At 46.0% G+C, this 20,301-nt stretch overlaps 1 protein-coding gene across 1 annotated transcript in view; it reads right to left on the bottom strand.

Moving 5' to 3' along the window:
* The window catches only part of LOC128297238 (calcium-activated chloride channel regulator 1-like), a 44,743-nt gene extending 33,830 nt beyond the window's left edge, over window positions 1–10,913 (bottom strand). Inside the window, exon 1 of the mRNA XM_053032847.1 lies at window positions 10,725–10,913. Within this exon, the coding sequence (XP_052888807.1) occupies window positions 10,725–10,913 (189 nt within the window). The remainder of the gene's footprint in view (window positions 1–10,724) is intronic.
* Window positions 10,914–20,301: the final 9,388 nt, after the last annotated feature.

Genomic DNA, 20,301 nt, shown 5'->3' with positions numbered 1-20,301 from the left:
AATCTACACTAGTGGTGGCCATTCTAAGCTCCACTGCGTCATGATCATCCTGTTCCACAAACTATGTCCGTTAAGCTTCTTCAAATGACAACGCAACTCTTTCCCGTCGTTGTGGCCACAAACAAAAAGACGATTAGACAAACCAGTAGCCCAAAGGTTCGTTTCGCAACAACAAGAGTTGTTCCATCGTTCGTGACTTTGGATGCTTGTTTTAGCAATTTTTTTTTAAGTGATAAATTCCTCCCGTCTGCAAAGAGACTCCCAACAAATAGCATCGCCCGGTAAGGGGAACTTCGAAATATGTCACGGAAAACAATATTGTCACGACTTCTGACATTTCATTACGGTGCTGCTTCCAATCTGCAGCCGAAGATGATGCTCTCTGATGAGTATTTTCGCGTGCATAGCGCATGGCAATGCTGCTGACATTTTGAGGGTTCGGAGGGTGCGTTTTTTGTTTGTTGCTTCTTCAATTTTTTTGTTTTGCTGCGTAACTCCCCCCCACACACACCGGTCCGTCTATCCGCGCCAAGTGAACGCAACCTTGGCGCTGCGTCTTCCTGCCGTCTTCGCAGCTCGCTTGAATCGCTTGGCGAGGAGGCAGTCGGTTCACAAAAGGAAGCTTCATTCATTTGCTTTGACCGACCCGCAGCTGTTTGGCATTTGGAAGAATGCTGGGGAGGGCGCCCTCAAAACGGTCTGGAGCACTTGCTACAATCGATTGCATTGTGTGGTGTAGTTGTTGGCCGATGTTGGCCGTTGATGGGAAGATTTAGATGTTTCTCGTTGTTCTCTCGTTCCCGTTTTATAGCTAACGATCCTTCCTGGCTCCGAGCAAGGTTATGGGTGCCGTAATAAAAAAAAAGGGAAAACTTTTCCCGACTCCCACCCCCCCCTTTGGCATGGGAGTATCGATGTGAGTTAAAAGTTTGTTAACTAAATGCAATTAAATGGAATGGCAGGGCGACGACGAGCGAACAGGTTGAGCGCGTACTTTGAGCGCATGTACTTAGAGAGTCGTAAAAACGCAGTAACATTGGGCAGTCGGAGAGGAAAACGGTCGGCTGAAGCGCAAACTGCAACAGTCGTGGTCTTAGCGGACGTCTTCAGCTGCAGCTGGATTCGGACGGAAGATAATCGTTAATAGCACAATGCCTGGAAAAGCTTGAGCTTCGCATTTTCTCGCTAGTCTCGTTATTTGCGTTACCACTTCTAATAAGGCGGCGATGCGCCATTGTTTGTTTGTCTTCCGTAGTTTAGCCCTGGAGCAATATGATTTTTCCAGCGTTGGATTATCCTAAATAATTACTTTCTCTGGAACGGAATAACGAGATTCTGAGCAGATTCTGAAGGAACAGACGAAGAATAGAATGAATCTTCGCATTGTTTGTAGCATGCAACTGTATTTGTCTCAAAAAAAAAGAACACTTTACTGTACTTTACTTTACTTTACTGAGCTCGGACGATGTCTCCTGGCCATCGCTCTACATCATCCAGATGTGTGAGTAGAAGAAAAATATGGCTTTAGCTGTGCATCAAGAAGCCTACGATGGCCTCCTGAGCTCGTTCCGAAACATTCGGGGACTTCCTCCTACGGTTAATTGAAAAAATCTCCCCATCGGTGCCCTCCTTCTGCTCGGAACCACTAACATCCACGCGTGTACATCGATGGGGGTTCGGCTTCGTCATCGTTTCGGCGCGTATCATCGATACGATTAACATCTTCTTCGGTCGCGGTGTAACGTCTAACGGGCCGCTGGTTCGATCGATCGATCGATGGTTGATCAACTTTCCTCCCAAATAAGGTCCATCCCACGTGAGCTTGGGAGAGTGATTTCCCGAGCTCTCGATCTCGCGTCTGGCGTAAGTCGATTCAATCAAAAATCGATTGTCTCGTCGGGGCCATCGTTGTGCACTAGCGCGGGGCTACCTTAAACGTATGGGTGGAAATCGTCTCGTCTCGGGAAGGGAAAAATGCATACGGCCGAGGCCGACGAGTATGTACCGTTTCCATCATTCCCGGCCACTATAACGTTGTGTGTGAACGTGATCTAATTTTCCACCCGTTGGGTAGCGAGCTGATGCGGTGCATCGTAAGCAGCAACACACTGCACCACATCGCCCAGCGAACGCTTAATCATGCCCCAAACCCAAACTCCTGAAAAGCCAAGGAAAAGGTAGTTGCGAGCGAGAAAAAAAAAAATCGATTTCAAAATCATAATTAATACGAATTAAACTGCGATTGGTTAAATGATGTTGATGATGTTGATGATGATGATGCGGACATTGCCGAATAACTAGCGGGAAGCGTGGTAACCATACTGCGGGTTTTACGGTGCAATGATTATTTTCCACTTAACGAAAAATGCCACAAGGAATTTCCACCATTTCGCACCAGCGCGCGCGCGTTGGATAAGCTACCGGTGGAAAATTAGACCCCGCCGCGAAATTGGTTCATTTTCAGCCCGAAAATCGAAGAATTGCACTGCCAACGACTTGGGCAGATGTTGGTGATTACGGGTGCAAAAGCGAGATGGAACGAAGCAGGAACCAACAGGGAAGTGTTGGTTGTACGAAATTGATAAAATATCGAACTTAGTGCGCATTTGGCTGCGTGCGAGATGTAATCAAAAGCGGGGATGCTTAAAAGAGCCCCCGCGTGCGGAATTATATCGATCAACGAATGTTTTGAAGTGTTGCCAATTATTAACCATATCATCACGTATTATGTACGTACGACCGGGTGGATGCTGGCTGGCAGCCCTGCCGTTTCGGCACCGTAGCGTGGAATCGATATGAAATTTATTATCCCAAGCTTCTTTACACGTGAGCTTCGTGTGATTATAAATCCATCAACCATTCATAACGTCCGCCTTCGCACATAATCCAATCGGGACGGGTCAGCGGACTGAATGGAAGGCCCCGATGGAGCAATCGTTCTTACTCTCGCTGACGGGCGTCCCAGCTCAATCGTTAATCATCGCCCATCGTCCACGGCGAGCTGGCACGGAACCCCGTGGTACACAAGAAAGCTGTAAAGAAAGATGAACACTCACAGAGTGACCGTGTGCACGAGCGGCATCTTCGGATCCAGGATTGGATTTATGAGCTTTTCGCTGGTAAAGCTGTGTTGGCTCGCTTCGGATTTCTTTCTACCCGGATGAGGAGGCGAATATGGCACAAATGTGCATCGCCAAGATGATGCACCACCCAATCCAGCCCGGCATCTCTACCACTCGGAACTCGGAAGGGTGGCAGCAACTCCACCGATGACGAAACCGAGCCGCGCGAGTAATTGGAGCATGTAAACGCAATAATTCAACAATGTGACTTATTGTTTCACCCAAAGCGTGGTATTTACGTCCGGATTCTTCGCTGGAACTCCTCCGGGCGGGGTGGGGGGTGTCGCGTTTCGGAGTTGGATTTCGTTTATTGTTGTGCTCCAGAAACCGAACCCAGAACGCGAACGATTCTGCTGAGGGTAAGGCGGTTGTGATAGCCATCTGCGTATCGTATCTGACGCTCGATCAGTATCACTTTGTGTTCCAGAGGAAGAACTCCTGGTGATGGTTAAGAATGATTAACCAGCACTCGTGGAAGACGACGACACAAACGCAATTGAACGCAGTCCAAGAACGAGTAGCATAATGTTGCCAACTAACACCGGGAATCGGATAGGAGATCTGATAATTATAGCTTTCCATCTGGAGACACATCCAGGCATTTGGGTCGAAGTCGCACGCTATGTCAAACAGGCGGTTAGTTACATTACCGGTTACGATCGCACGATCCGTCGTAACGGGATACACCAACCGTGCTAGACAGCGTGACGTTTCGGAGTTCCAGCCGCACAATTACGAGCCACCTGTGACTGCATCCAGAAATGGCCAACCCAAAAGCGGCTCTCCAGCAAGTTTCCATTTTTCCACGTGACAGATTTATTCGCCTATGATTAGCGAAGCGCTGCAAAATGTTGCTGCAGAACCGGGGAATCGATAGATCTTCGATCTCGAGATCGTTCATGCATCACTCCACTGCCGCCGTCTCCATAAAAGGCACTCCAGTTTCAGCCCGTGGAAGTTCCAGCAGTAGAGGGAAAGATTTTCTGCTATTTCAGCCCGCCCGTCCTCCTCGTCCGTCGTCGCCCATAATCGGGTTAGCATCCATATCGGGATCGATTTGCTTTGAGTTTTGGCTTACCGATCTCAATCGAGCAGTCATGCTGACTGATAGCGGCAATTGCAATGCCCCCCCCCCCCCCCCCCCCCCCCCCCCCCGGGTCCGGGCTTGGAGTTGTTGTATCATCAAAGTTTGATGTCGAGAGGATGGGAATTAATCGCTTGATCAGATCCAGCAACAGCAGCAGTGGGGGTTTTTCTTTCTTTGCGTTGTTTGTGATGTGTTTTTTGCTTTAAGGCGAGTGGGAGGCAGGAGGTTAGCTTTTTTTATTTTGCTTTCACATCAACCTCTGCATTTGCCCTTTTTTGATGTTGTGTTTGAGGTACGGTTCGATTCTGATGGAAGTGGTACTAGTTGGCTGCTGCTGCCTGTTCGATCACTCCATAGCAGGAACACACTCCCGACCATCAATTCCCTTTCGGGTATTTGAAGTTGAAAGGATTGCTTTTCCATCGCTTTTGTGTGTGTTTGTGTGGGAGCTGAAGCGCAACAAATGCGGATTGCCCGCCAGGTTGGGTGGGTCTGTGAAATGGGGCCTGTTGTTCTCCCGCACTCGGTGGATAGTGGTGGTGGTGGTGGACTATTTTTGTTTACCTTACCTTCCCAAAAACCCCAAGTTCTGTTGTTGTGACTAAAGTTAGGAAAAACGCACCTCCTCCCCGTTTGCAAAAGGGAAGATAGGAAAATAGGAAAATTGGAAAAACCAAATATCCACCCGAATAGCCCGAAATCGGAAAACCCTTCCGATACACCACCGGTGGTGTGTTCACATGTTTGATTAAATTACGGTGAATATTTTTGGTGCACGAGATCGTTTTGTTCTCTCTCTCTCTCTCCCTCCGGTTCACTATTTTTTTTTGCTTGTTGAAGATTAAGTTCCCGAGATGGGCAATATAAGACTTCGGTTTGATGAAAGATATCCTTCACCGAGTGCAATCCGTTCCGAGCAATGCTACCGCAATCTGAATGCAAAGATTCAAATAACGCAGGGAATGCGATAGTAGTAGCAGCACCAGGGAAAACCAATCCGTCTCGCTTTCGACAACAATTCCGGGCCTGTGTGTCTTTGACCGCGTGTCCCGCCCGCACCGTCCGGCAGGTCATCAGGTGGAGACGAACAGGAACGGGAGAGAAAAAAAAATTAATCAAACATCACAATATGCGCCCTCTGACGGTGGGCCATCATTGGCACCGGGGACTGGCCTTTTGCGACGTTCCTTTGCCACCATAAACGATTGATTTCGCATACTTTCTTCCGGCGATTGGCGTAAGCATTCAAGATGCGCCCGCATCAGCAGAGACAAGTCCACAATCCCTAGGAGGGGGTGTCCACAGGGTGGGCTAAGCTTCGAGCAGCGCAATGAAATCGGATAAATGAAATTCAATCTATGTTTATGCTCCGCGCACAGTTGTGCCGTAGAAGTACCTTCCCCCGGGCGGTGCTCGGTGCCCGGGTTTTTTTTTCTTTTTCGCCCGCCTTTCGGTAATCCGGTAGGCAGCGGCATTTTCCTCAAATCCCCAACAAACCCACAGAATGATTGGCCAATATATTTTTGTTTCCACCATTCGGCCATTCGCAGACCGGGAGCTGCGGGGAAGGCTTTTGCAAACTGGCATAATATCATGTCCGTATTACGGCGTATGCCGATGGTGACACGGCGACGGAGACACCGAGACGATAATAATAAAACAGCCCTCGTGCAGGCGTCGTCAATTTGATCCATGGCCATCTTTTCCGCGATGGGAACAGGAAGCAATGATGCCCCGCGTGTGTGGCAGAACGGGAAGTGAAAACGGAATCACATCCAAACAGTGAAAGTGCTTGCCTTGCCCCCCGGAATGTGTGTGTGGGGCAGGGGGTGGCCAATCGTAAAGCTTTGTTGCAATTATTATTTTATATTTGCCATGCGATTTCTCGATAGCGATAAGCAGATGGGAAGAAGGGCCGGTGTGGAAGGGTCTCTGTGGAAGGGCAACAGACGGTAGACGACACAATATCAATAAAACGCGTACTTTGTCCACGCGAATGGGCAAATCGCGCAGAGCATTCGTTTTATTACCGTTTTATGAGTTGCCAACCAAGAGAGGCGCGCCAAATATTCGGAAGGAGACGCGTAGAATGGGATCTGTTGCACTGTGGCAAGTTAGTGCGCCGTTCTGCGATGACGATAACACCCGCGCCGGGGGCTATTCGCTGCCCCACATTGATGAGGTTAGCGTTGCTTTGTTAATTTGTTTACTTCCCCCCGACTAATTAGGGCCAAAACGATGGGGGCCATGCTTCCAGCGGAAAGCAGCATTACTCATACGACCGCATTTCGGGAAACTTGGGATGCTTTTGAATGCTGCTTGGTGCTCTCCTTTGCCTGAATCCTTTTTCGGGGCGAATCGGAACGAGTGTGTGGGGAGTTCGGGATCCATAATAATTTCTCACGCTAAATTACACCGTTGCCCATTAGTCAACGCGCGGTGTGGTACGCGCGCGTTCCGATGAAAGGCCCGAGATCCGTCGCAAAAGTGAAGCCCTTTTGCTGCAAGGCTTGATTTATTGGACCCGTTCTCAGTCCATTTCCGATTCCCGGTTAGTTCGCACATTTCGGTGAGTGATTTCGGGTCGGTGTGAGACTGTGTGTGTGTAGGGAGTCTGGACGAAAAACCTGGACCAAACATCACACGAATGTCGATTAATTTTCTCGACACCATTCCGAGGCTTGTGCTCAAACCGTGGTCACCGAGAACCTCTGTGTCCAGCAGCAGGAGGGTGTGAGAAGTACGGTGTACCAGTTCCAAGAAAGCACCAGCAAGTCCTTGCCAAATGCTTTACTGTATTTACTTGGATTTACAGCTCCCAGGACACCCAAGAAGTACCTGCCCAACTGGAAGGGTATCCTTAAAGCTCACTCATAAATTAGACCGCCAAAAAATTGCTTCACCACACTCTTTGAAGCAAGAAGGAGGCAAATCTTCTCGCCACGGGGAAATGGTAACGACCAGACGAGTCTAAGTAGGTCACCTCCCCGGGTCCGGGGGAATGCCGGTGCAACGAATGAAAAAGCTGAATTTAAGACGACATTGTACAACCAATTATCACTGCCACAGCCCAGCGACTACGACTGGTTTGGGTTTCGGTTCCGTTCGGCATTCGAATTTCGGTTTCGGGGACGCACTGGGTGCACTTAGCACACGGTGCTCCAATGTAAACGCCTTTTCTTTGGAAGAGTTGCTAGAAGAAGCGACTGGAAGAAGTGGTAGAAGTGTGGAGGATCTTAAGAGCAGCGCAGAGTCAGCATTCTCTGTTCCGAGGCAGGTCCGGGCAATGCTAGCAGCCCGTGATTTATCGTGCTAGTCACCCTGGTTGGTGGCAAGCAGTACTACCACTCCTGCTAATGGACAACGAACGGGGAACGAACTCGTGCTCTGCACCAGTTCACTCACAACCCGCTTTTGTCGGTCGGTCGGGAATAGTGTGCCGACAGCGCGCACTATCAGGGCTGCGTGGCATGTTGGGTGAGGTGATAATTGCCAAAAAGAAGCGAGAAAAAAAGGGCACCAGTCCATAAAAGTCCAGTCCACCGGTATCGATTGCCGATGGAGTTCCGGTGGACTAGCCGCATCGGCAGGGGTGATAATTTGTACCTTTTTCTGTTCCCGTAGCTTTCGACACGTTCGGCGGGACATGCCGGAACATTTTTTGTGATTGATCTCGTGGCGATCACCCTGGAGATCACCGGACATTATGCCGGTAGTACCCAGGTAAGTTGTCTTTGCATCTTTGACCGATGAGGACAATGGGGGGATGGATCTTCCCGAGAGGAGGAGCGCTTTTGAGGCAGTGGAAAACTTGCCGAGCAATAGTTAGCGGTGGTTCATCGATTTCCCCGCGATTAAAGCGTGTAAAATTACCTCCGAAAGATGCGCCGAATAACCGGCTAGCAGCCACATGAGCCCCTGTTCCGTCATTAACCCCGAAAATGTGTTTTCATTATGTTCTGTGCTGTGCGAGGAGGCGGCCACCATTCTTCGCGTTCCTCGCCCATAATCGATTTAATATACATACGTACAACATACGTTCCGTGCACATCTGGCCACTGCGCTCTGAGCAACGGCATCGGCACCGGATGGGAGCCCGCGGAAGAGACCATATGGGTCCATAATTGCGGATCTTGTACGGGCCTTTGCCTAGGTACCTGGTGGTACTTAAAAATCTGACCAAAAAACCCTGAGAACTGGGCTTTTTTTTGCTTCTTCTCTCTTTTCCATCCCGAAGAAGACCCATTCGTCTATACTTACGCTAACGATTGGGCCTGGAAATGGGCCAACTTGGGGCCACATATAGACTTAAAACTGGCAGTTTCCCTCTAACCCCCGTGTCGACCTAACGGGCGAAAGTAAATGGCAGTGCTCTCACCGTTTAAGAAGGGCCCAGGCATTTAAATTGGCGCTGGTGATTTATTTCCGATTGTTCTACTACGAGAGCTCTCCGCACTAGCTCCGAACCAGATGCTACCGGGATTCAGGATCAATGGAACTCCGCAAAAGGCTGTTCGAAAAAAAGAGGCAGAAGCACTAGGAGGCACACACAAATCAATTACACATGTGGATACTTCAAAGCTGAAATCAATCAGGTCCTGTTGGGACTATTTCGTTTCGTGTTTTTTCCCTCCCCGCTTTCATCATTCTACCACCATATTGCCACCTTCTTTATCAACCACCGATGGAACGATAGAATGATGGAACCAAACTTCTGACACCCATTCGGAAGTTTTTTTTTGTTGTGTCGATTGCGGAACGCGCGGTTTTTCGCTGTGATGGATGGTGCGGTTCGGCGTGATCACTATCGACCCGCGCGCGCTGATTGGAGATATGAGCACAGATTGTAATGGATAGAGTCTCTTCGATGGAGTTCTCTTTCGGTGAGGTTTTTTTTCCGGTGCGTTTTTATGCTATATTGAGCAGCCCTCTGTCGTAGTGCGTTCTACCCCGGCTGTTTGATGTTCAATTTCGCTGTAAGCCCTATAAATCATGCCACAACCGATGGATCGACCCCCCTTGCAATATTGAATCGATCGAGTGTAAAAAAACACCAACTATTTAGTTGCACCTGAGGATGGAAAGATGGGAAACAACACAACAACGGCCCAGCAACGCCCAACACCCAAAAAATTTGGCTCCGGAATGTTGTAGTGTCGTCCGTCCGTGTGCCGTCCTCCTATACGCATGGTCAAGTAATTACAAATGCTGATGCAGTGAACCGTGTGGCCAAAAGGGTTTGCGATGCGATGGATTTTCCGCTCGCGCGCCACGCGCCATTACTGCGTTTTAACTTTCGCACCTCTGCATCAACCGACCGGGGCCGGCATTAGTGTTTTTGGTGCGTGATTGGATTTTCCATTTTTCGGGTGCTTGTTCTAATCCCTCGCGCGGTGCACTGCGCTCTTTGAGGATGAAGTGACATTGACAGTGACGATGATTGGACGATCGGGATGATGTGCAAGTAAAACACATCAACAACGAACAACATTCGGCCGTTTTGCAATTTGCAACGACTCGTAAATAATCGTTCGGTTGGACTAATTTGGACCGAAAACCCACACCCCAGATATGAGAAGCGTACCGGGCCACTTGGAGCGAAATGATTTATTGTGCTTTCTTCCGCGTGCCCGCAGGACACTGGGGGCCAGGGTGGGGTCCCCAGTGGGGGCAAACATTCGAAATGAAACATTTGCATCGATGTAATCAAAATAGTCGTAAAAATGTGCTTTTGTGTGAGCCCAACAACAAGCGGCACCGGTACGATATCTCGGGCTATGGAACTGTCGTTAAATATTAAACTGGGTCGTAAAAACAAAAGGTCAGAGCGGCGGCAAGGCTGATGGCCATTGGCTTTGGTGGGAAGGATGCTGCGAGATCGTACCATCGGGGAGTATCTGGAGGCTATCTGCTCCACGGAGATGGCTTCAAACATCCCGCCGCTCCCGCCGCGATATTGTCAACCTGTCCCGGCCAAGCTTACCCGGTATCATATTTCCGTTTGACTGAGCGCCGCACCCTTCCCGCGGTGCTCTAAAGCGAATGTCAGCCAAGTCACACACACCCATCCCATTGAATCGCACGAAGTGGCCTTTTTGTAGTTTGACAGGTTCTGGGTCTGCTCCGCAGCGAGACCCTAAGGGAAAAGCCCTCGACACGCCGTACCCCGTTTTGCCGTGTGGCGTATGGGAAAGAAAAGGCCTCAGCTATGGCGGTGTTGGAACATAAATCTAAAGTGTAAAGATAAATGACTGTTTACATTTTTAGTGCACTCCGACACGGCCCTTCCTTTGATTCGGAATGCTTCACGGCGAAATGCAGCATCGATGCGCCGCTTTTTTTTGTTGTGCATTGGGTTGGAAGAATGCGACAGTGAACAAGGATGTGAGAAAAAGAGAGAGATAAAAAAAAAGAGTTCGCCGAAGGACACTTCCGGACACATGGTTCGGTGTCTCCGGAAGCACCCGTTTACTGCGGCGTAGTGATGATGGACATCGGTCGGGGTGTTTACTAACCTCCAGATTCTGCAGTATCGTTTGGCAGTTGTCCACCGGGACATTATCCCGGATCTCGATGACGACGTTTTTGTACGCGGACTTCTCGACCGTGATCGATGATGCGCCACTGGCGCACGGTACGCCGGTGCCGAATATCACCACCGACGCCACCGTTACCAGCAACGGAAGCGCTAATGTTCTGGCCATCGTGAGCCGTCTAGTAGCGAGGTGCCGAGGAATTTCTTCTAAGGAGTGAAATCGATCCGGCGGTTGGCGGTTCCCGGGCGATACACCACCACTCCAGTAAAACACAGGGCTCTTGCGGCGGTGGTTTTGTGGGTCAGAAAGTTTCACTGCTGCTGTGTTGGCTAGGGTCTTCACTAAAGGAACCCCGACACACTACGAACTCTAGGCGCTCGGCGAAACGGAACACAATTTTCACAATTCGCCCGCCCTTTCGCACTTTTGGAACTTGCACACTAAAAACCTACAGGGCTTTTGAGGTTTTGCTAGTCAGCGGTTGGCCATAATTTCGGTTGCTTTGGTTGCGCCGTAGTTACACCGACCGATCGATAAGAACCTTCACCAGCAGAAGGGGTTGCTGTGTTCCGGCGGGTGGGCACAGGTGAGTTAAAGATATTCAGCCGAGAATGCCAGGGAGCATTACACTTTCACTTATATAATCACCGCTGTAATGAACCGTGAACCGAACGGTTGTCGGTGTCGATGGCGACGCACACGACAATACAAAATTTGGACCTGTGCTCCTGGGCGAACCTTGGGCACCCGGTAGTCATGGAAACAATGGCACACTTGTACCAGCCAAACAAACCAATCGGCTACACTTCATCGAGCAACCTGGCGCGAGCTCGATGTTCGCGTCGCAAAGCGCTTTTGGTCGATTTTATTCCGCGCACGCACTACTACTACTCGACCGTTCGACCTCAGAGACCAATACGGCACAACAACACTTTTTGGCACATTCTCCCCGGGTTGAATTTTTGCGTCAAATGGTCGCAACAGCGAAGCTCTCCGCGGCAGGTGAGCTGCACCTTTATTTTTCCGGCGCAACGGCGGCTTGTTTTGGGGACCGAACAGAAAACTACGCGCAAGTGGTAATTGTTTCACCGCACCTGTTTAACGAAAAGGAACTCGCGCACCCATCGGGCATCGAACCACCATTGGGAAGGGAAGCCACACTAAAAAGTAACACAATTTTTCACAGCCGCGTGTGTGCGTTGTGTTCGATTCTGTGTCGCATGAGTATTAAATTTTTTACCACAAAAACACCACAGACACTCGCACGCACGCACCTTGCCGGAATGGATGATGGACTCGTGGTTTACGGGAGAACAGACCGCACAGAGACACCGAGACGGCTAGCGACGAACCTTTAGCTCATGTTTGCTCGCAGTTTTCAACTGTTGCCGCGCGGGGTTGTGGGGCGCACTGTGAACCGTTGCGGAGTGGGGTTCCGGTAACGCTTCAACGATCAAACTTCCGCCCCAAACGCTTCAGAACACTATGATGGTGCTGTCGGCCGGCAGCAAGTCTGCTTGTTGTGGGGTGAGGGTGTGACGATGGTTGGTCGTTGCAAACGACCGACCGAAACGGCGATAAAATAAGCACTGATTTCAAGCTGTTTTCCGGAGCCGTTTTAGAATAATCACTTCTTTTGTTTTGTTTTTGTTTTTGCTAAATATAAACACTCGAATTTTGATGCGTTTGGTTCGCTAATTCTGCAAAATGAATTTCACTTCCACGCGATGGTTTAGCGTACTTTGTATGTGGGACCTCTACACATTGCAGGTTTTCACAACACGTTTTCACGTACGAGATCTCGTCGTCGAACGTTGTTTTGCGGTGTGTTTCTTGCGCACGCACGGATCACCCTCCGTTCCGTTCGACGTTCGTTTTCAAACTGACGAAAAAATCGTTGAGCAGTCTCGAGGCATCGCTGCGTCGCTCTCAATGTAGGGGAAGCAACCCTAGAAGCAAGTTTTTCCTCGCAACTACCCATTTCACAGCGTCGCTCTCTCGCGGAGAGTCTTTTTCCTCCACCCCTGTCGTGCAATGCACTGTTTGTTGGGCCTTCTCGCTCTGCCGGTTGCTCTGCATCCCTTTCGTACCTTGTACTGCTTGTTGTGCCTTCTCGCTCTTCTGAGACTTATGATGTTGTGCGAACACCCGTTGAAGACAAGTGCGCGTGAGGATTATTCTAAGATTAATCTAGGGTATTGATTTAATATGTTAAGGAAATCAAATATAATCGATTAAGCAACGATTATTTATACTGTTTTATCAAAAAATCACAATAAACTTATCGCAGCGGAGATGGAAGAGGATGTGTTGCAAGGATTTGAATATTGTTGTGGTATATTAAAAGTGCATAACCAATGTGCTATGAACAAGACGTCTAATGCTTCTCCCAGAGCAAGGAGGTGGAAATTCCACACGTGGTTAGCTCAAGCAATCGCTAAGAAGAGCAGCTACAAAATGCAGTGAAAAGTATGTGGATATGGGGTAACCAATTTTGATTTTGTTCTTATGATAAAGGAAACAAAAATCACAATTGTTGCACTAGAAAATGTGCATCAAATAAAACTACAAATTGTTGCATTTACTGCGTTTCGCATTCGCATCTCCAAACAGCTGTGGTGGAAACGCAGTCGTTGCGCGAGAGAGCGTTTTTTTTGGAGAGAGCGAACATCGGAAAACCGAACGAACCCCTTTCTCGCTCTTTTCTGTTTTTCCACATCGCACCCTCCATCAACGTGGTCGAGCCGATGTTCGTGTTGTGTTCGGGTGTTCAGGGCGTCTGCAGAGGGATAGCAGCAAATTGGTGCGTGCTAGCCTCTTCGGACGGAACGCATTCTTTAGATTTACAATAAATCTCAGAAATATATAGGCCTACTGTTCCAATTATGGACGAATTTCTATATCGGTTGTGATAATAATAAAATACAAACCAAAATCGATAAAAAACCATATTTTTGATCAATTTTAAAATCGTGGATCAACTCGTAGACACATTAATAAATTTTTAATAGATAATATGAGTTGTATCTACATAACAAAACAGTAAAAAATACTTCACAAAACCTCCTGTACTCAGAAAGAGCAAGAAAATAAAACGAATAATACATAATGCTCGCACAGGTGCTTATGATTATTTCGGGGCTGCTGGTAACAAGCGGTGGAAAGCGAGGCACCATCAACAACAGCCAAACCCATGACCGCGGTCAGACCCCGTGCACCGTGCTTCATTCCTAGCCCCGAGTCAGGTTCGCGTCCCTGCACCTTTCTGTCTGCCCGTTAGCACGGCGTTATTATTATTCTCCCTCATTGTCACCATTTTTCGGTGCGACCCATGTTTTATGATGTTCCCCGTCAGCAACAGCAGCAGCAACAACAGTAGTAGAAGCGACGCAACAATGACTAAACAGGTAACGGGTAGAATAGTAATGAATGGATCGAATTGTTTCCCCATTTTGTTGCTCATTTGCTCGATCGAGGGAAGCAAAACGTTTTGGATGGTACAATGTGAATAAATTTAAAATTGGTTTCTTTCCATTTTTCCTGTTCCTTTCTGGCCCACGCATTTTAAATGCTTGCGTAGAGTTAGAATCTAGCAGGCGGGTTTTCGTTTGTGGGAACAGATTGAATGTAACAACGTCTCTGGGCCCTTTAGCGTTATAACCCACGATAGCTCATAATGCACCGAGCTCCGTGTAGATCGCGGCCCCACCCGTCCATGTCCCGTTCGAATGAATGGGTGATGTAAAATTGTTCATAAAATAAACACTCTCCCTTGTCCCGGTAGCGGTTCGCTTCAGCACGCTCAATCTCTGGTGTACTATAAAATTTCCCTATCCGATAGCCATCTGCCAACGCGTGCGACGAGGGTCGTCGGCACACGGTGTTGGCGGGAACTGCTCAGCCGGTGCGGGCCGTAAGCAGTCGTCAGTCGCACAAGCCGCTTGAATTTGCAATAAAAAACGCCATCGTCCTACCTGTCAACGGGAAATCTCGCTCCAGCTCCAGGCTCCCCGTTCCAGGCTCACCGGGCAGCAGCTTAAATATTTCATGCCCTCAGCAACGTTTGGCTGCTCGCCTCGGAAGACTCGCGGAACATTTCGATGAGTATTTTATGATAGAAATTGTAGGAAATTTTGTTGCCACTTGGCAAGATTGTTTCCTCTTAAGCAAGCAGCTTACTCCATTACAAAGGCCGGGCAGCACGGGTGTGTGAGAGAGTGTATGCCAGGAGCCGTATGTGTGCAACGCGGAACAGCATCTCGTCGTTATGCATCACCGGTGGGACTAACATCTGTCCCCCATCTGTGGGCGGGTGCAGTGAAACATAAATGATGCTTTAAGAATCGTTCTCCTTACACGGCCACATCCCACGCGAACGCTCAACGGTGGGGACTGGTGCGGGTGATAATTTTCCTGCTTTCCCCGCTGACGCTGGGGTGACGATGGTTTTCCACCGACGATGTATGCAACATAGTGCGTCGGGGGTTGTAGCAGTTTTTCGTTCGACAATCTATAATCGACGCTTGATACATGCCATTTAACGATGTATCGTAATGAGGATCTAATCTCAATAAACTAAACGCACAATAATTGGTATATGGTGTGGTAAATTGGTCATAAAGAATGGTTCAAGCTTTTGTTATAAATTTTATCGTCTTGTTTAATTTAAGCACTTAAAAAATATGATATTGCAAAACATGTTTTCTTTTACCTCAACTGGAACTGTTTTCCATTTTTTGGCTAGTTTCGTTAACACAAAAAATTGTTTAAAAAAACGGAAACGCAAATAAGCTCTTCGAATCGTTGAGCAAAGCTGTTCTAGCAATTCCATTAAAAAAAAAAACAGCAATAAAGTTGCTGAGTTGACAAGAATGCTTTAGGTCATATATGTTGCAATTTAGAAAATGTAAATTACTTGAGCAAATAAATGTTAACAACGTTGTAAACGTTGAAGCACACAAATATTTTGGACTAATTTGTCCTTTTTTTCTGCTTAATTTACCATCACGCTCAAAAGATATAAAAGGAATTATTTGGTTTTTTGAACAGGAAAAGTGTAATTGGGTGTTTGTACAGTTCTGTAACAAATTATTTAACAAAAAAAGGGAGAGAAAGAAAACGTGTGATAATAACACAGCAAATGTTGCAAGTTGTTTTAAAAAAGCGGAAACAAAACACACACTGCTACGAACCGGTGACAGGGCAAATAATCTAACTCGATTATGAACATGTTGTTTGTTGAACATAAAAATACACCTCGCCCGGAACGCAACCGCAAGAACGTTTTTTTTTTCCGGAGCGATAATGCGATTCCGCCCCCCAACGCATCTAGCGTGCGGCGCGCTACGCACGTACTGGAAAAGTAGAACAATCAACGCAAACCCAACTCGTCGTTTGCGAGCCCCGGGGTAAAGTGTGCTGTAAAGTTACACAGTTTACGATTCCACCTGCACACACACACACCGTCCTAGTGGCGGGCGTTTCTTCAGTTCCCGTCGCGGTTTCAATTGTGCAAGATGCGACTTCCCGTCCCGACAATCCCCGCCGCTCGGTTGGCAGCGGAACAGTTATCTTGGGCAAAATAAAACACATAACGTACAAGCAGCAGCATCGACGAAAGGGACGAACCGAAACACCGCAGTCAGAGTGAAGGGCGGATGGCAAATTTTTGCATTCCCATTCCCCCCCGGACTCTCGCCCCGTATGTGGTGCCCACATTTCATAAACGGTTACACTTGAACTCGTATTACACTTGCGGGCACTGGAGGTGGGTGCCCCTTTTCTTGAACCCTTTTTGAGTGAAGATGCGATGTTTTGAAAATAAAATGCTACCACACCCCTGTGCTCCCTTGCCCTTTGGTCGGCAGCCATCCGTTGATCTGCCCACCCGCAATACCAGTGCGGTCTCGACGATTGGGGCACTCTGGCATCCGTTTCGCATTCGGTACGGTTCGGGGGCGAGGGTGGATGCAACCGACCGGATGCAACCGGATGCTTGAATGGGCAACGTCCATCCTGTACCATTGGGTCGGGCCTCCGTAATAGCGCACCAGTTTGCGTTCCAGAAGCGAAGGAATTCTTCCTCCCCCCAGAAGATCTCAGTGGGGTTTTTGCGAAACATGAAACCACACCGAACGATTCTTCTCCGGTCGCGGAATCCGGTGCTTTGGATGCAAATGGGCATGTAGGGGGAAGCTGGGGCAGGCGGACAAGCAGACCATAAACATTCAAACGTTCAACTGCACATGAAATAGAATATTGCCACACAGTGTTGAAGAGCCCGCAGCAGGCGTTGCCTTTTCGGGGTGATGCTTTACTGTAGAGCCCCGGGGCTTTTCACGTCACATGGCCATGGCTTCCATGTTGTCCCGGTGTCGTTCCATCCCCTCCCCCCTCCGCCTGGCATATATCACATTCAATTGCATCCATTCACTTGATGTTTGCTAATTGTAATGCGGTTCGTCCAATGTTTTTTCTTTCGCGTAGCTGCTTCTTTCTCGCTCTATCGCACTCGCCTTGGCGGTGCACGGGCTTTAGGGCTCCGCTGCAATGCAACCGGGTCTGTAGCAGCCCGCTAGTAGAGATGGCCCCAGAAAGCGAAAGGGCGCTAGACCAAATGTTCCCAACTGTAGTACGGCCGGGTGTTGAGATGTACCCGAGTCCATCCGGTTCGAACCACACCGGGACGATGGCCGGTGTGTGATAGTGATTATGATATTATTTTACCGCTTTTCCGACACCACCGAGCATGGTCTGCTTGAAGGTCGTCTAGACGTGTGCTGGCTTGCCAGTTCGGCAACTACACACCGGTGCTCTCGGAACTAAAAGGTGTGAGCGTACCAAGGGGGCTGTGCGATCGTGATATATTTAACTCTAATTGGCCTTTCATTAGCCATGCATACATTTCAATTATGGCCACATATTGTTAGGCTTTGCCCATATGCGTAATGCCGAGAGTGGGCGAAATGAATGAATAAAAAGGCATTCTGCTTGGGGACGGTCGGTCGGATATGATCGATTGGTAGGATGAAGGTCCGGCAAGATGGTAAAGTGCAATCAATAGATTGCATCGTGTCGTGATTACGGTTGCACTTAAGGTGGTTGAATAAATCTCTTTACACAATCAACACTCGGGTAAGGGTAAATTAATGATTATGTGTGTAGTTGTGTCGTTGGGAAATTAAAGAACAGGTAATTAGAATACAAGAATGTTCAGTGTGAAGCAATGTCAGAATGGTTAAGTATAATTACCGGTTACTTGCCGTAATGTATTGGAGATTGTGAGAAAAGAAAGAGGAATTTCAAGGATAAATAAGGACATCAAGGCTTTTCATTTCTAATTTAACAATAATTCTATTATTAATAATTCTATTCCATTCTATTAATAATTCTATTCTATTCTATTAATAATTCTATTCTATTAATGATTCTGTTCTATTCTATTAATAATTCTATTCCATTCTATTAATAATTCTATTCTATTCCATTCTATTAATAATTCTTTTCTATTCTATGAATAATTCTATTCTAATCTTTTAATAATTCTATTCTATTCCATTTATAATTCTATTCTATTCTATTAATAATTCTGTTCTATTCTATTAATAATTCTATTCTATTCTATTAATAATTCTATTCTATTCTATTAATAATTCTATTCTATTCTATTTATAATTCTACTCTATTCTGTCAGTAATTCTATTCTATTCTTATTTTATTTAATTTTATTTATATTTCCATTACGACGGCCGGGGGCCGTATAATCGACATATTTTGTCGAAATTGCATGTCTTTGGGCATTTCCTCCCAGTTATGAGCCTTGTTCCGGGCTTGCTCGGTTGTTTTATAAACAATAATTCTATTCCCTTCTATCAATAATTCTATTCTATTCTATTAATAATTCTATTCTATTCTATTAATAATTCTATTCTATTCTATTAATAATTCTATTCTTTTCTATTAATAATTCTATTCTATTCTATTAATAATTCTGTTCTATTCTATTATTAATTCTGTTCTATTCTATTAATAATTCTATTCCATTCTATTAATGATTTTATTCTATTTTAATAATAATTCTATTCTATTCTTTTAATAATTCTATTAATAATTGTATTCTATTCTATTCTATTAATAATTCTATTCTATTCTATTAATAATTCTGTTCTGTTCTATTAATAATTCTATTCTATTCTATTAATAAATCTATTCTATTCTATTAATAATTCTATTCCATTCTATTAATGATTTTATTCTATTCTATTAATAGTTCTATTCTATTCTTTTAATAATTCTATTCTATTCTATTAATAATTCTATTTCATTCTATTAAAAATTGTATCCTATTCTATTAATTATTCTATTCTATTCTATTAATAATTCTATTCTATTCTATTCTATTAATAATTCTATTCTATTAATAATTCTATTCTATTCTATTCTATTAATAATTCTATTCTAATTTTATTCTATTAATAATTCTATTCTATTCTATTCTATTAGTAATTTTATTCCATTCTATTAGTAATTCTATTCTATTCTGTTAGTAATTCTATTCAATTTTATTAATAATTCTATTTTATTCTGTTAGTAATTCTATTCTGTTCTGTTAGAAATTCTATTCTATTCTAATCAAAAATCTATTCTATATTATCCGTTATTTTCCAAATTGTTGGAAAATTCAATTCTGCATAGGCGGGAATAGTTTTACTGGGATTTGGTACCTGATTTGTTGTGCAAGATGCCTGTGCCTATACCAATTTACCCCGAAAGGAACTCTGTCCTAAGCGATGTAATCTAAAAATCCATCATAAGTGAACATTTAAGTGCAATTTTTCGGGATGTGCTTTTTCTAAAGAATGTCGTTGATATGAAAAATAATGAGTTTAACCATAGTACAGCTAAATTTGACCATAAAACACCACCAAATATGGAACTAGGGAAATTGGACCTTCTACAAATTCATATAATCCGTATAATAGTCATTTACATAAAAGTATTGGTAAGCATTTTGGCCTTGTTTTGTGACTTGTTTATCAAAGTCTTTTGTATACTAATGTAAATTCGTCTCCAAAGATGCGATAGGAGCAAACAGAACTCGTTACAATCGGATAGTTGCTTCAAATGTACCAAACTTTTCAAGCGTTATGCAATTATTTCAATCAGTTTTACCGTAATGGCTCCACCACCCGTGTACCCACCTTATTGTTGTACTGAAGACAGTTTGGTTTGTTTGGAATTCTCTTTGATCGGTGTGTCGTAAAATGTATCTCCACCGCTCATTAAGCGCATGATTTGTGGAAAGACCCTCTCGAAAGCTAAATGACTTTTCACGAAGCTCTGCCCACCGGGGTTCGGTTGGAATAAAATTTTCTCCCACCCCAAAACGCTTCACCTCAGGGACAAACCTTTTGCCGGGGTCCGCTTTGCAAATGGAAGTTGCACAATTTTTCCATATTTTTAACTCCCCCCGGGGTCGTTGTAAAGGGTGATCATAATATACACAAACGAACGGAAACATACAGCAACAAAAAAAATCAAAAATTGCTTCCAATCA

Source organism: Anopheles moucheti, chromosome 2, assembly GCF_943734755.1.
Source record: "Anopheles moucheti chromosome 2, idAnoMoucSN_F20_07, whole genome shotgun sequence".
Classification (NCBI taxonomy): Eukaryota; Metazoa; Arthropoda; class Insecta; order Diptera; family Culicidae; genus Anopheles; species Anopheles moucheti.
This window is presented reverse-complemented; position numbering and strand designations above follow the sequence as displayed.